This window comes from Vicia villosa, linkage group LG2 (genome assembly GCF_029867415.1).
Source record: "Vicia villosa cultivar HV-30 ecotype Madison, WI linkage group LG2, Vvil1.0, whole genome shotgun sequence".
Classification (NCBI taxonomy): Eukaryota; Viridiplantae; Streptophyta; class Magnoliopsida; order Fabales; family Fabaceae; genus Vicia; species Vicia villosa.
Genome location: NC_081181.1, coordinates 99,770,524 through 99,787,670, shown reverse-complemented (window position 1 = coordinate 99,787,670; position 17,147 = coordinate 99,770,524). Strand labels below are relative to the sequence as shown.

Sequence of the window (17,147 nt, the reverse complement as noted above, 5' to 3'; positions counted from 1 at the left end):
GTATAGCCTATGATGGCTTCTAAGTTGTGATTTTAGCCATTTATTTGATTCACACAAAAATAATAATTACAATTTTGAATTTTGCATGCTTGTGATTATAAGGAATGAAATTGAGTATGAAAATTGTCTATTTTTGACGAGAAATGATTTTTGGGCAGAGTAGATGAAAAAACATGAAATGAAAAAAGTTGATGGAAAAGATAGAGATGGGGCGCCACACCCTTTCTATTGACTAGAAAGAATGATAAGCCAGGTGTAGATTGCCACAACAAACTTGGTTTCTTGATAAGATTGATATTTGGTCCAATCCATAACCAATAGAGCAATGCTTACAAAATGCACTCAAAGTGATTTTTTCCAACAAAATTAATCTGCCTTCTTTATTCATGAAATCACCATTGAATTACATGTTGAACCACATGTTAAAAAATATGTTGAAACATCGAGTGAATCGTTTTGACTGGGAAGGAGAAAGCTCTAAAAAAGGAAGTTTTTTACAAAGAAAAGAAAAGCATAAGGGAAAGCTACTGAAAAATTCCTTGAAGAGACATCATGTACAATCAATTGATTATATCACAGATATTGATGAAGACTGGCTTAGTTAGAAATTTTCAAGTGCTTGTTATGGATATTGAAGTTTGATGTTTTGTTTGATTCGAGTTGTTTTAGTTTTATTGTGGGAGGCCCTTATATATGAACATGAAATGTTATTTTTTTTGTTGGTTCTGTAATGACTCTATAACTTTGTGTGACTTCTGTCGCGGCGGGAAAATTAAGATTAAGCTATTGATTAACTTAACTTGAAAAAGAACAAGAGTCACCACCAAAATTTATTGTTTCCAAAGGAAAGGGAAAATATCAATAAAATCCAAAACGCGAAAATACAACAAAAGAGATCTGGATACGGGGGTCGATTATGCAAGGGGGAGGTATTAGCACCCCCCACATCTATGGTACTCCACGGGAACCTCTTGAAAATCTATGATAGGCTAAAATGGCATTGTTTGCAAAAAGAATGAGGTGATGAGAAACGAAAGGTTTTTATATTTTTGTGTTCGCCAAGACTTCAAGAATCTCGTGCCTACGTATTCTCCATGTGAAATGATGAAGTCAAAGCCTCGTATTTCATGATAAAAATAACCACAAAAGTTTGTTGATTGATTTTAAATTGGAAAGATATTTCGTCGTATTCGAGTGAAAAACACAACTTGTCATCCACAAGTATGAGGGAGTGAGTATTTGCATCATCTTGATATGGAGAACTTTCACTTGGACTTTCTCACAAGCACGTCTCAACATTCAAGTAGAAAATATCAATCACTTCACAACATCTTTCAGGGGCCTAGTGGTTTGCATCACTACAAGAATTTAGACAATATCCATCCTTTGAAAAAAGGTTTTTAAAAGAGAAAATGTACAAAGGAACAAAAAGAAATTTAATGAGATTTGTCTTTTTCAGAGTTTTTTAAAAGAGTTTGAATATGCTTAAGTATCTTAGTATTTATTAAAAAAAAATCAAAATTACTTGACAAAGTCAAGGTTTATTGAGAAAAGTGTTTGATGTTTAAAACAAAAAGATTTAGCTGAATTCTTCTTTTAAAAATAAATAAATAGAATAACGTAGATTCGAACATTATATCCTTACACACAATCACACAATTAAATGATATTTATGTTGGCTTATTAAATTAATAAATTAATAGATTATTACATATAAGACAAAAACATGTGTTTAAGAATAAAAGAATATATCTTAAATAATGCAGTTATTTTATTATAAAGGAATTTTAGATAAAACATAAATTAATTACGTTTGAAAGTGACATAGAGGGGATAATTATTGGCGTTCATTTTTATTTTTCTATCAAATTGTTTAGTAAAAATGTCACAAATTGGAATCCAAACATTTCTATAGAACGCATTCTTCTTTCTTTTGTAAGCGTGAGAGAAAAAAAACTTTTTATTTTTTTTTATAGTAAAATTTCTTAAAGATAATGTAAGAGATATTTTTAAATATTATTAGTAAAAACTGTTTTAGAAAATCACTACACGAAAATGTAAGATTAGCTACCATATTTTTACTACCAGTTTATTTTATGGCTAATCTCAATTTAAAAAACATTGTTTTACACAAACTAATAACATACTGCTTTTGTTTTCTCACAACTTATAATTTTAAATTAATAATTACATATTCTTTTTCTCTAATGTTCACAATATTCTGAGCGAGCCATTGTTTATCGTATCTTACCATTTCCTCTCAACTACGTTCTCCGTTCCCGATCATCATCATTCTTCGTCTGCAATCGACCTCATCCTCATGGGTCTCCGATCGCATCGTTCTCATCCATCTCTGATCGCATCGTTCTCATCCATCTTCGATCGATCAATTCTTGCTCATTCTCCGATTGAACGCATTGGTCATAGTCTCCAACTAATCTCCCATCCTCTCTTCATGTTAGATGGATAAATATTCTCCTCCCTCTCTCTCTCTCTCTCTCTCTCTCTCTCTCTCTCCCACTCACTCTTCGAATTCCTGAGCAATTTCTGATCTCGAGCCCCAAATTCAAACCCTAGTACAGAGTTTTTATCTTCTTCCAATTTAGTTGATGGTTCCAAACCGAGTTTTTAGTCGATTTAATCATGATTCACATCTTTTGTTTCTCTTATACTTCAATTTCGGGTCTCAATTTTAGTTTCTCTTTTCTTGTTTCATTTACTCATGAATTTAGGAAACTTAGTTGAATTAAGTTGCTGCATTTATCTAATTCAGTTCAATTTCCTATTCTAGAGTAATTAATGACTTTGATCTTATTACTACATTGGGTTTTGATCTTTATCTTTCACATTCTCATATCTAATGTATTTGTGTTTTCATAGGACAAAATGCTACTTATAATTCACAATATGTAAAAGGAGAAGTAGGAGCCTGTTCTACAATATAGATGATGATATTAGTAGGTTTTAGTTTAATTAAGTTCTTATTCTCATTGTGAATTGATATTGCTTTTGTATCAGGCTTATACTAGATTTCAGTGATAACAAGAGTTTGTAATTTTCTAAATTAGTATGAACAGATTGATAAGATAGGAACCGATTCTTCTTAGAATATATATAAATATATATATATATATATATATATATATATATATATATATATATATATATATATATATATATATATATATATATATATATATATATATATATATATATATATATATATGTAATGTCATTGAATTTCATATACATTTGACATTTTTCTTGGTTATGTTTTTCTTTTGTTTTTTTATTTGCTGGAAATTGGAATTTGTTGAATTGGTTAAGGCTGACGTTGACTACATATGCATCCTTACGTTAAATTTTAAGGTCAATGTCGTTGGAATGGGGAGAAAGCGGTCAGAGAAAACTATAATGGATCTGCTTAAGTCGAGGAGGCCGAGTGCTTTCTTTTTTATATGTATGCTTCGTTGCTGAACATTTTTCAAATTTGCTGTGAATGTGGATTAGTTCTTCATTGTAGCTGTTTTTTTAATGTTTGCAGGTCTGAGTTCGGAGTGAAGTACTCACATTCAAATAGAATCAATGGCATATCTGCGGTGAGTTGTTTGATCTAGTTTTACTTTTTATCTTTTATGATTTTTTTGAAATTTTGAAACGGTTCCGAGGTCTTTTAAGTGAGTTGCGGTGAATTTCAATTAGGTTAGTAAAGCTGGTTCTAAGGAGTGGAAAGAGATGTTCTATGCTGCGAGTGATTTGATTCTATTTAATTGAAGAAAGTTTCAAAATGTTAATTTGTGTTTAATTTTAATATCATTTTGTTCATGTGTGTTTTTCTAGAGAAGGCTCCTTACTTTGCTAAGGTGGGAAAGATGAAAGAATGGTATGATAAGATTAAACATGCCTATAATGCTAATGCAGAAAAAAGATGACTATGAGAAGATTATATGAGCCTACAACGTTATATTGGTAATTACTTTGATTTTATCTTTTTATTACAAGTCAAAACAAATGATGTTGTTACAAGTCAAAGTCTGCGTCAATCATGAGGAGGAAGATGATATAAGATGCATCTTGTTGATGCTATAATTAGAGTAGCTAAGGATCAGATCACCTATTGTTTGAATGGGTTGCCATCATTATATCAAGCTAATGGTTGTGGAGATAGAAAGGGATTTGTTTTAAGGTGTAGTGTAACATAGCTTTTTTTCTTTTTTATGCTCATGTCGGCCTTCTACAACATCAATCTTCATTTTCGTACTTGATCTAAGGTTTTAATAGTGTGTATAACACTTTCAACAACTTTTTATATGCGTTTTAGGGACCCTGTTTCAGAAGTAATAGTGTGTATAACAACTTTTTATCACAAGTGAAGTAAAGTTGATGAAGGTGCATTCTATTTTCATTGCAATTATGTTGTTATTTATCGAATTAAGAAATTTTGGGATGGGTTCAGTAATCATTAGTGGTCGCTCTTCTCTTGATATTGTAGATGAGGAGACATGGTGGCTTTATGTTCTAGATTCACGGTCTACCTTTAGACTAGTTCCTCTCAGTGGTTACCGTTAATGTAAAGCCTTAATTACTATGGCCCTATTAATTTTCTTTCAGTTAAGTGCTCACACAGTTTTGGTCCTCCTCTTTTTTGTTTTATTTTAGTTCTCTTATTTTTAAAACAAATGTGTTTCATTATCTTAGTTCATCCAATTGGTTAGTTTAGCCTTAGCCCCGTGATATGATATTTCATCAGTTGGTTAGTTCAACTTAGTCTATGATATATAGTTTATAGAAGCTGTGCTAACACAGTAACACGACGTACAGTGCATGGAGGTGTGTACCCTATTGATAGGACATTTCTTCAAAGCTTGGAGATTAGATTATTACCTTAATCTTTTGACTAAGTATGTAGTAAAGACATCTCAAGGTCATTATTACTAATTCTTTCTTTAAGCTTGGAGGTTGGAACAATGAGCATCCTCCTGACTGAACATAGCTTCATGGCTAAATATAGCAAAACCCCCCAATGCAAGTCTAGATAATTTTTCATCATATCCAGCCAAGCACTGACCCCTAACTCCAAAAGCATCCATCTGATATTGGGTCTCAATTTAACATATTGACTAAGCTTACTCAGTTTTAAGAATTAGTAAACATAAGACGAGGAGAAAGAAACTAGAAATCAAAATAGCATATAAACTTAAATTAGAGGGATCAAAAGTTAAATCACATGTAAGTTAAACAACTTTACCTTTATTTCTAAAGCTCTTAGTTTTAGCTTCAGTTTTAAGGTAGCTTTTAGACTTTAGTGTCAGAATAAACCAGGCCCAGCAGAGGCTACATATACTTTGTTTTCCTGAAAACTAATCCAAATATGTGTCATAAAGATTATGTCATGAACTCTTGTTCAAATTCTTGCAAATGGATCATGTATTTTCTGAGCATATATAATTGTTCTCTACCAAATGCAGGTGGATTGTTGAAAACAAAATAGACAAACTAAAACTTGTAAGGAAGAAACATGTATATTGTTACTTCTCCAGTGCAACTACTCTTTTTTTTCCTTGAACTTTCTGATTCTTGCATAGATTCTTACAGTATATTATGTTGAGGTATGTATATACTTTCTATTTTATGCTTCAATATTGGCTGCATATAGTAAACTCAATTGTAATCATTCAATGGTTCACAAACTAATTGATGATTATATATTTTGAGAAGGAGTTGCATACAAGCTAACAACCAGAACATATCCATCCTTTATATTTAAAAATGACAGTCTAAGCAGAATGTCCTTTTTGTATATGGCTAGAGTGACGTAATTTTTCTGAAGCTAACAATGCTTGCTTGTATTTTAATTTGATTTAATCCTATATACATTGACAGATTATTTATGTTTAACAATAAATTTCAACTTGCATAGATTTTACTAATAATATGAATTTCTTGCTTAAATCTGTCAGAACTCGGAAGTTGAACGTCATAATAGTGAACAATGTTGAAATTGGTGCAAATACATGCATTGACAGGGGAAGGTTAGTTATTTTAGGACTTATCCTTTTCTATTTTGTTTCATGATGTGTCAAAAATGGTGTTATATTTTGATTTTCACTTGAAATAATGTTAGCTCTAATATTTATTTTATTCACTCTTTAGTTATGCAGCTGAAGAGATACAATTACTCTGGAGGTTAACATTTAATACTTATTTTATTCACTCTTTAATTCCATAATTGATAAAAAAAATTAATATATGATTGTAGTTTTATTGAAGCTATTTTGATCATAATAGGACTTTACTCAATTCTATATGACAATAGCGAAAATATTGCAGGAAGAAAAAGTTGACAGTTCTCTTGAGTATCTTATTCTGTCCAGTGATGGGCTACGGGACATCGTCACAAACGAGGTTTGTAACAATAATCATTTCATTCCTTTTCACTTCTCTATTGACTTTTGTAAATTCCGATGAAGTAAGTCCTGCTGACTAGAGTTGGATTGTTTTAAGTTTTAATAATGTCATGCTAAAAAGTTTCGCTTTTCCAACAACTTATAATTTTTTTAAGTATTCTTCAGGAAGTCGTTGCTATGATTAAACCACTTGAGGGTGTTGAGGAGGCATCAAAGAGACTGATGCAAGAAGCATATCAGGGAGGTAACGCTGACAACATTACTTGTGTTGTCGTTTGTTTCTTGATGAACCAAGTATGTTGTTCTATACTAGCTCCGTGTAAATATCCGTGCTTAGATAGAGGGTTTGTGCATTGGTCAAGTGGTGGATATCCAAACATGTGAAGCTTAGGAAAAAATAGGTTATATCCGGAATTAACAAATTCAATCTTGTTATTATTCTGCTAAATAGAATTGTTCTCACTGTATCACTTACATAAGTTGTAGCTAGGAAAAAAATTATGTGTAGGGCGATTAACCAGACATAAAACTACTACTGCATGTAAACATGATTCTGTGTTGCCTATTTATTAGAAACATGTATTGATGCATTTGTTTACTTGCAAATTGCAAAAGTAAACAAAAAAAAAATTAATTTGATTGATACGATTATAATGTTTTTTGCGATTTTTTAAATTAGGCCTATTTAGTTTTGATTAAAATTAATAATTAAAAAAATTAAGCCTAACAAATTTTGATTAAAAGTTATTACAAAAGTTTGCTATAAATTAGCTTGAGATTTACTGTGAAATTTTGGCGGCAATATTGTAGCTGTATAGTTGGGGAAACATAACTCAAAACAGACATTTTGCTAGTACTGGTTGTGGTTTAGCTAGAAACTTTAATATATTAGTTTGAGTTTTGCTAGGAAATTTTGGCCAAGATAATTAGCCCCTCAATCTATGCTACGGTATATATTGTAGCTAATCCCCAACAAATCTTCAACTAACTCTGTTTGATAGAAATTAGCTACAAATTAGCTATTGTTTCTGTCGTAGCAAATCACACATTTTCTTGTAGTGAATTACAAGTGAAAGAAATAATTTGTGTTTTTTAAAATTATTATTTTATAATATATAGTCTTAAGAAAACAAAATCAAATAATTTTTCGCTATAAAAGTGATTCAATAAAATTGAAATATATAATAAAAATCCTTTAATAGCGTTAGATAAAAATAGCTTTCAATATTATACCACATTACACCTACAAAATACAACTCAGACAGCATCAAACCAATCTCATAGCCACAAAAATTACCATTGCATCTAGACACTAATCAACTAGCCAACACAGTATTTTGAAGCACCCCAATATCATTAAAAAGAACCATAATAGACTTCAATTAACTAATGATTCAATTAACTAATGACCGTCACTAAATATAAAACTCCGTAGATAAAATTATATTAATTAAAAAAGTCGGTTAATGTATTAAATTTATTGACTATTTATATAATTTACAAATTTATTGATTGCAACAAAAGATGTGATATAATTACGGGTGTGTTTGAAAAAAAAAATTAATACATTGTAAAAGTTGAAAAAAATCTTATAAAAAGGACAAGAAAAAAACTCAAGAAGATCTTATAATTATTTTTTTTGATATTATCTTATAATTAGAAGTATAATTAGAGGCAGAGAAAATAGATATTAGATCCATTTCTTTTTGGATGAATACAATAAAGTTTGACTTTGTGAGATATTTGATCGAACTCTAGTATGGTCGAAGGGTAGCTTACTGGTTCGACAGTTCGACATGGTTAAGCATGAAGTCGAAGGTTGTTCACATGCTGGTGTCGAATGTGCATGTTGTAGTTGAAAATGGGTCGAGCATGCAGGTGTCGAAGATGCTAGGATTGTTAGCATGTTAAATTAGGTTTTAGTGTTTAAACCCTAATTTGTTAAGTTAGGTTGGTTATTAAGTTGCCTTGTTTAATGGGCCTTGTGGAAAAAGCCCATTAGTTAGTATGTTAGGTGTTATTATAAATAGCATACTAGTCTCTCCTCATTGCAACACAGCAAATCCTATTTTAGGGTGAGAGGGGTTATTTGTTATTCTTGTAAACTTGTAATCTTGTTTTCTAAGAGAAAGTAAAAGAATAGCAGTTATAACCAATTCTTGTGTTCATTTTCTTCCTTGTTCTTTATTCATCCCTTGTTTTATACTTTGTTCTTGGCATTGAATTCACAACAAATTGGTGCGGTGAGCATGGAGAAGATGCCTTCAATTAAGTATGAGATTGAAAAGTTAACCGAAGTGAATGATTTCGGTCTGTGGCGCTTGAAGATGAAAGCCCTACTGGTTCAGCAGGGTTGCTTGGAAGCGTTGAAGGGAGAGGCGGCCATGAATGCTGAATTAATGGCAGCGGAGAAGACAACTATGATCGAGAAAGCACACAACGCAATTTTGTTGAGCCTTGGTGATAAGGTTCTCCGGCAGGTATCAAAGGAGGCGACGGCATCAGGGTTATGGGTGAAACTTGAAAGTTTGTACATGACCAAATCGCTAGTAAATCGACTCTACCTGAAGCAAGCTTTGTATTCATTCAAGATGATTGAAGACAAAGTGTTGGCTGAGCAGTTGGATATGTTCAACAAGTTGATTCTTGATCTTGAAAATATTAATGTGAAGATCGATGATGAAGATCAAGCGCTGTTACTATTATGCTCTTTGCCTCGATCACATGCTCACTTCAAAGAAACTCTCTTGTATGGAAGGGAGTCCCTAACCTTTGAAGAAGTTCAATCAGCCCTGTATTCTAAGGACTTGAACGAACGAAAGGAGCATAAACCTTCGACTGTTGGTGAAGGTTTGGCTGTTAAGGGCAAATTCTTGCGAAAGGATGGCAAGTTCGACAAGAAGAAGGGCAAAAGCCAGTCGAAGTCTTACAACTGCGAAGCATCTGGCATTCGATGCTATCATTGCAAGCAGGAGGGTCACACAAGAAAGGTGTGCCCTGAACGCTTGAAAGATCATGGAGGTAAGGATAATGGCAATGCAGCCATTGTTCAAGATGATTTCGAATAATCTGATGTTCTTGTGGTTTCGAGCAGTGACTCTAGGAAGGAGTGGATTATGGATTCAAGTTGCACTTGGCACATGACTCCAAACAAAGACTTGTTCGAGGAATTATGTGATCAAGATGGTGGATCAGTATTGCTGGGAAACAACAAAGCTTGCAAGATTGCAGGTGTTAGATCTGTGAGATTCAAGCTCCATGATGAGTCAATAAGGTTGTTGATTGAAGTCAGGTATGTTCCTGATTTGAATAGAAATCTACTTTCTCTTGGTGAATTCGACAAGAAAGGATATGTTTTCCAAGGAGAGAAAAGTATCCTAAGAGTCATGAAGGGGTCGAAGGAAGTCTTGAGAGGCGTGAAGAAACAAGGCTTGTATACCCTTGAGGCTGAAGTTGTAAGTGGTTCGACAAATGTTGCATCCACGAAACCTTTGTCGAAGAGAGAAATATGGCCATGAGATTGGACCATGTCAGTGAAAGGGGTCTGGTCGAATTAGGGAAACAAAATCTGCTTGGTGGAGACAAAATCGAAAAGCTGAAGTTTTGTGAACCCTGTGTGCTTGGAAAATCTTGCAAAGTGAAGTTCAACAAAGGCAAACAAAGAACACATGGATCCCTTGATTACATCCATGTTGATCTTTAGGGGCCTGCAAGGTGTCCATCACAATCAGGAGCGAGGTATTTTCTATCCATAGTTGATGATTATTCCATGAAGTTATGGGTATTCATCCAGAAGACTAAGGATGAAACTTTTGAGAATTTCAAAAGTTGGAAGACTCTGGTCGAAAATCAGACTGGCAGGAAGGTCAAGAGGTTGAGAGCTGATAATGGCCTTGAACTTTGCAATGAGGCGTTCGATAGTTTCTATGCAGCCTCTGGTATTGCAAGGCACAGAACTACTATAGGTACTCCACAGCAAAATGGTTTGGCTGAAAGGTTTAATTGAACTATTTTGGAGAGAGTCAGATGCATGTTGACTAGTGTCGGGTTAAAGAAGGTGTTCTGGGCTGAGGCTGTTTCGACAGCAACATATCTGATAAATAGATGTCCTTCGACAGTGTTAGATATGAAGACACCTGAAGAAGTTTGGTCGGGACATCCACCAGATCTCGACAAACTGAGAGTATTTGGCTGCGTAGCCTATGCTCACATTAGGCAAGACAAGGTCAAACCTAGAGCTCTGAAATGCATGTTCATGTGATACCCTGAAGGAGTCAAAGCTTATAGACTATGGTACCTAGAGTCAGGTCACATGAGGTGTATCACCAGTCGAGATGTAGTTTTCAATGAAGCTGAGATGGCTTTCAATAAAACGGATGATGATGATGGTCGAAGTGCAGAAGATCTGGAACAGGTAGAGATTCTTGTTGAGGTGGAGCAAGTTGATGCTGAATTGCATACCCTTGATGAAGTCGAAGAAGAAGTAGAAGATGCTGAGGAAGTTGAGGAAACTGTCGATTACTACCTATTGTCAAGAGATAGGTCGAGAAGAGTCATCAAGCCACCTCAGAGACTTGGGTATGCAGATCTTATAGCTTATGCATTAATCTCTGCTAGTGAGGTTCTTGATGATGAACCTAGAGATTATAAGGAATTTATGAGGAGTCGAAATAAGACTGAATGGCTGAAGGCCATGGATGATGAGATGAAATATCTTCATGATAATCACACTTGGGAACTGATCAAGAAACCTACCGGGGCAAGGTTAGTCAGCTGTAAATGGATTTTCAAAGTTAAGGAAGGAATTGAAGGAGTGACGTCGAAAAGAGACAAGGCAAGGTTAGTTGCAAGGGGTTTCACTCAGAAAGAAAGTGTCAACTTCAATGATGTGTTTTCTCCTGTTGTGAAGCATAGGTCCATTCGAATGTTTCTTGCCATGGTGGCACAGTTTGACCTTGAACTGGAACAAATGGACGTGAAGACTGCATTCTTGTATGGTGATCTAGATAAAACAATCCTGATGAGGCAACCTGAAGGGTATGTCGAAAAGGGGAAGGAAGATTATGTGTGCAAGCTAAAGAGATCTTTATATGGACTGAAACAATCTCCTCGACAGTGGAATAGGAGATTCGACAAGTTCATGGCATGCATAAGTTTCATTAGAAGTCAGTTCTACCACTGTGTTTACTTCAGATTTCGACCAGGTAATTCATTTGTTATTTTGTTGCTTTATGTGGATGATATTCTCATAGAAAGCAACAATTTCAAGGATGTGATAAAGGTGAAGGATGAACTCAATAAGGAGTTCGATATGAAGGATCTGGGAGCTGCTTCCAGGATTCTTAGAATTGACATTCGAAGAGATAGAAGGAAGTCGAAGTTATGCTTGTCTCAAGAGGCATATCTACGAAAGATTCTCGAAAAGTTTGGTATGTTGAATTAGAAGCCAATTGTGACTCCAACAAACCCTCAATTCAAGTTGAGTATTGATCAGTGTCCCAGTACTGATGACGAAAGAGCCTATATGAACAACATCCCATATACTAATATAGTTGGTTCTTTTATGTATGTTATGGTCTGTACTAGACCCGACATAGCATATGCAGTAAGTCTTGTAAGCAGGTACATGGTGAATCTTGGAAATGCTCACTAGCAAGCATTGAAGTGGATTCTAAGGTATATAAATGGATCTCTAAACATAGTTCTAATTTATGGTGGAGCCTTGGGTGAAGATAATAAAGCAGTAATCGAAGGATATGTCGACTCTGATTATGCAGGTTGTATGGATTCTAGAAAATCTATTTCTGGATATGTTTTCACTATGTTTGGCACAACAATTAGTTGGAAAGCAACACTTTAGAAATTTTTTTCTCTATCAACCACTGAAGCAGAATATATTGCCCTCACTGAAGCAGTAAAAGAAGCATTGTGGCTTGAAGGTTTTGCGAAGGAGCTGAAACTTCATGGTCGAGGTATCACTGTTAAATGTGATAGTCAAAGTGCAATACACCTGTCGAAGAATTCAGCCTATCATGAGCGAACTAAGCACATTGATGTGAGGATGCATTTCGTCATAGAAGTAATCGAGCACGGAGAAGTCCAAGTGTTGAAGGTTTCGACTGAAGACAATGCTTCTGATATGATCACCAAGACATTGCCGAGTTGCAAGTTTTTCCACTGTATGCAGTTAATAAAGCTGTATGAAGAATTCTAGATTGTTCCCTTGATGTTGTAGAGTTAGGTCCATGGTGGAGATTTGTGAGATATTGGATCGAACTCTAGTATGGTCGAAGGGCAGCTTACTGGTTCGACAGTTCGACAGGGTTAAGCATGAAGTCGAAGGTTGTTCACATGCTGGTGTCGAATGTGCATGTTGTATTCGAAGATGGGTCGAGCATGCAGGTGTCGAAGATGCTAGGGTTGTTAGCATGTTAAATTAGGTTTTAGTGTTTAAACCCTAATTTGTTAAGTTAGCTTGGTTATTAAGTTGAGTTGTGTAATGGGCCTTGTGGAAAAAGCCCATTAGTTAGTATGTTAGGTTTTATTATAAATAGCATACTAGTCTCTCATCATTGCAACACAGCAAACCCTAATTTAGGGTGAGAGACGTTATTTGTTATTCTTGTAATCTTGCCTTCTAAGAGAAAGTAAAAAAATAGCAGTTATAACCAATTCTTGTGTTCTTCTTCTTCCTTTTTCTTTATTCATCCCTTGTTTTATACTTTGTTCTTGGCATTGAATTCACAACAGACTTGATGAATTCAATTGGCACGAATGCAGGATTCATCATATTTTAGTTATAATAAAAGAAAAAAAAATCATAACTTAGTTATAATAAAAGAAACAAAACAAAAATTTATTTGAAAAACAAACCAACCCAGTCCAGTTCTTGCACATAGAAAACTCCTTCTCAGCCAAACCTCTTTCCACAATCTCTTCAAAAAGACCGTAAACAGCGGGTCCTTGGAATTATGGTTGAGAATTATTTAACTGTTTGGTATCATATTACTTGGGACCAAGCATTTACTTGGACCAAGCATGCTAGTATATTATCCAATTATAACTTATTCAAATATTTTTTAATGCCCCAAAAGCCCCACTAGTTCAAGTTGAGGCTCTCTAAGTGGATCGCTGCTATCTCTATATTTGGACCATGCTGTCAGGCATGTGTGGGACGAAGAGGTAAAATTCATCTGTATTTAATTTTTTAAACACATGTGTTATAATATTCGATGTTTCTGATGATGATTTATTTTTATGCAGGACCGTGATGCTTTAAAATACACATCAGCCACAGTCAAAAGATTGTAAGTCTGCCGCAACCTAATGAGTTGTGGTATAAGGATGTACGCAACTATCTTGACTGCGAGAGTTATGTATGACTGGTTATTCTAATGTTAATCATGGTATGATGCATGCGTTTGTTGAGAGATGACACTCTGAGACAACATCTTTTCATCTTCCACGTGGTGGGATGTCCATCATATTGGACGAAGTGTCATGCTTCCTACATATTTCGATCAACGGAAGACTATTAGACCACGACAGAATTATCAAAGATGAGACACTTGAGATGATGGTGACATATTTCGGAGTTGACCCAGTGTTTTCCCTGAAGAAGATAGAACACATCTGGAGATGTTATGCTAGGTTTCGATTCCTAGAACGGGAGAGGGGACGATGGTGATGATGAGCATGTTATGTAGCATAGAGCATACTAATAGAACAAGATTTGGTTCTGCAATATATCTCTGAGTTTTGATGATAACAATGAGTATGTTTGTATGAACAATTTTGGTACTCTAATGTTTGTTGCTTTGAGCTTTTAACAAACAGGTTCAGAATCTGATGAAAGACGTGGCTAACACATTAGAAGATACCAAGTTCCGCTTCTGCGCTACACAAGTTCCGATGAATAGTAGCAAAATGCTTCAGAAAGACTTTGAAGTGTGAGACTCTAATACACGGTTTGAGAAACCAGTCTGAAGACCAAGTGTTGAAGATTCTGAAGACGCGGTTTTGAAGACTCTGAAGACTTGAAATTCTGAAGGGTTATGTTTCTAAAGAAAAAGGGTACTGAAGAACAAGTGCTGAAGACGCAGTTCTGAAGATTCTGAAGACTTGAAGTTCTGAAGACCCAAGGCTTATTTTCTTTCTTCCAACTCATGCTCTCAAAAGCCTCTTAAGTTCAAGAAGAATAGAAGATAATGTTGCGTAGTACAAGGTACAAGGTATAAGAAAATGTTTCGTTCCACTACCATGAAAGGACGGACGTGGCATACTATCTTGTCCCCCATTACCTTTCAAACCACCAATCTTTCTGGAAATTCCAGAAAATCCCTCTAACTGGTATATTATTATATTGGCTATATATATATATATATATATATATATATATATATATATGGCTTGAAGACAAATGGAAGAAGCATCTAATTCCCTCTTGAAAGACTATTCATAACGCTATCTTACCTTTGTCTTTTGCTCTGAAAATAGTGTTTGCGTTTAGCTTGTGTAGAAGCATTTCTTTGTAAATAAATTTGATTTCAAACTGTTGTTTGTTCTTCCTCAAGAGACCGGTTGGCCAGATTTCTTGAGAAGTTTAGGACTTATGTGTCTTAAAGATTGTCTTATTAGTCACTTGTAATTAGCGTGTGCATGTTAGAACAAGATTTGTTCTGATCAATATTCTTGTTTTGATGATAACAATGTATATGAATTTTGTATAAGATAATGTGGTACTCTAATCCTTTACATTTTCCAATTCAGGAATTATATAAGGAGGACGCACAATTCAGTGCCAGAAGCACTAACTCAGAAGGTTCAAGATTGCAACATCAGAACATGCTCTCGCAAGACATCAGAAGATGGTCGAGCAGAATCAGAACATGGTCTATGAAGCATCAGAAGAACATGAGATCAAAAGCAGAAGCACTGAAGTTCTTATGGTATCACGCTCAAGCACTTCAAAGTCAGAAGACAAGAATATGCTCTGCACCAAGCTGTTTGACTCTGATTATTCAAACGTTGTATCTACGAACATCAGATCAGAAGCAAGTATAAGATGACAGGCTACGCTGACTGACAAAAGGAACGTTAGAAGCTACAAAAGGCAAAGTCAGTAGAAGCAGTAAAAGCAAGGCTCAAGGTAGTTGACAAAAGAGTAAAACATTAAATGCAAAGCTGTACGGAACACGCAACGCATTAAATGCTTCCAACGGTCATCTTCTCAAACGCCTATAAATAGAAGTTCTGATGAGAAGCTGTACACACAACTCTTGGGCAAAAATACAGAAATGCTGTCAATTTCAAAAGCTCTCAAACTTCATCTTCAACCTCACTTCACTTGTAATATCTTAGTGAGATTTAAGTTTAGAACTTAAGAGAAATATCACAGTTGTGATTATAGCTTTCTAAGAAGCATTTGAATACTCTTGTAAATATTTATTTTACATTGATTTGTAAAAGGTTCCTAGAGTGATCAAGTTGTGATCAGTAGACTCTAGAAGACTTAGAAGTTTCTAAGTGTTGATTTCCTAGAGTGATCAAGGTGTGATCAGTATACTCTAGAAGACTTAGAGTGTTTCTAAGTGGACAGCCATTGTAATCAAGATTGATTAGTGGATTAAATCCTCAGTTGAGGTAAATCACTCTAAGGGGGTGGACTGGAGTAGTTTCGTTAACAACGAACCAGGATAAAAATATTGTGTTCTTTATTTTTATCTTAAGAGTTTTTAAAGTCACACTTATTTAAACCCCCCCTTTCTAAGTGTTTTTTCTATCCTTCAGTGCATTGTAATAATCTTGAGATTGGGGTTTACCTCAGATACGGTTTACCTCAGGTACTCCGCTGACTTGAGTGAATCCGTTATTACAATTGAGGGCCGCTTGTTTGGTCTACATGTACTCCAAGTTAGCTGAAGGTTGTATGTGGTAGACCAAATAGATGACAGTAGTGATAACACGATTTTATATCGTATATTTAGCTTGAAATCCATAGATATCTATAGCATTTTTCGTTTATTATGTTGATTTATTATGATATTATGCGAGTATTTGCTTTGTTTCAGGTTTTACTCTCTTATTGAGACTATTTGTGAAAAGGAGAAGAAATGGAGCTAAAATGACCAATATTTATGCCTAAAAGATGAGAAAGGGGTGCTGAAGTGAAAGAGAGTGCAAATAAGACCCAAAGGCCCAAAGAGACAAACCAGCCCACGAAGAATCAATTGTGCGTGGCCCAAATCACACAAGCAAGTGGAGACGCACGTCTCCAACGTTCTATGCCACATCACCAAAGAGGAGACGCCCGTCTCCAACCACTCCCAGATTCTCTCCACTTGAGACGCACGTCTCAAGTCGAGGGCTGAGTCTTCCCCAAAAAGTGGAGACGCACGTCTCCAAGGCCCAGTCTGAGAAGTCCCTATTTTCACGCATTCCAACTGCAGTTCCTCGCCTATAAATAGAGCCTGCCACTTCAGTTCAAAACGTCCGATTTCCTGCTAACGAAGTGCTGCCGAAATTGTTCCGCGCTTACTATTTTTTCTTCCTGCTTTCATTCAAACAGCTTATTTTCTCATAACAATTTCTACACCGTAAATTGTTGTGAACCTTTTATAAATCTAGCCTTACGTTAGATTTATCGTTTTATTTCCTTGCTTTAAATTTCTGTCCGTTTAATTCCGAAGAACGATCCAGCCAACCTGTGGTGGAAGTTCGATACTTCAAGATTCAATTGCA

At 35.0% G+C, this 17,147-nt stretch overlaps 1 protein-coding gene across 1 annotated transcript; it reads left to right on the top strand.

Moving 5' to 3' along the window:
- Positions 1–5,926: 5,926 nt before the first annotated feature.
- LOC131646513 (uncharacterized) lies at positions 5,927–6,912 on the top strand. Its single transcript, XM_058916536.1, has 3 exons — positions 5,927–6,032; positions 6,331–6,469; positions 6,573–6,912. Exons 1-3 carry the CDS (start codon positions 5,935–5,937, stop codon positions 6,789–6,791), a joined length of 456 nt encoding a protein of 151 aa, XP_058772519.1. The 5' UTR covers positions 5,927–5,934; the 3' UTR covers positions 6,792–6,912.
- The last annotated feature ends 10,235 nt before the right edge of the window (positions 6,913–17,147 follow it).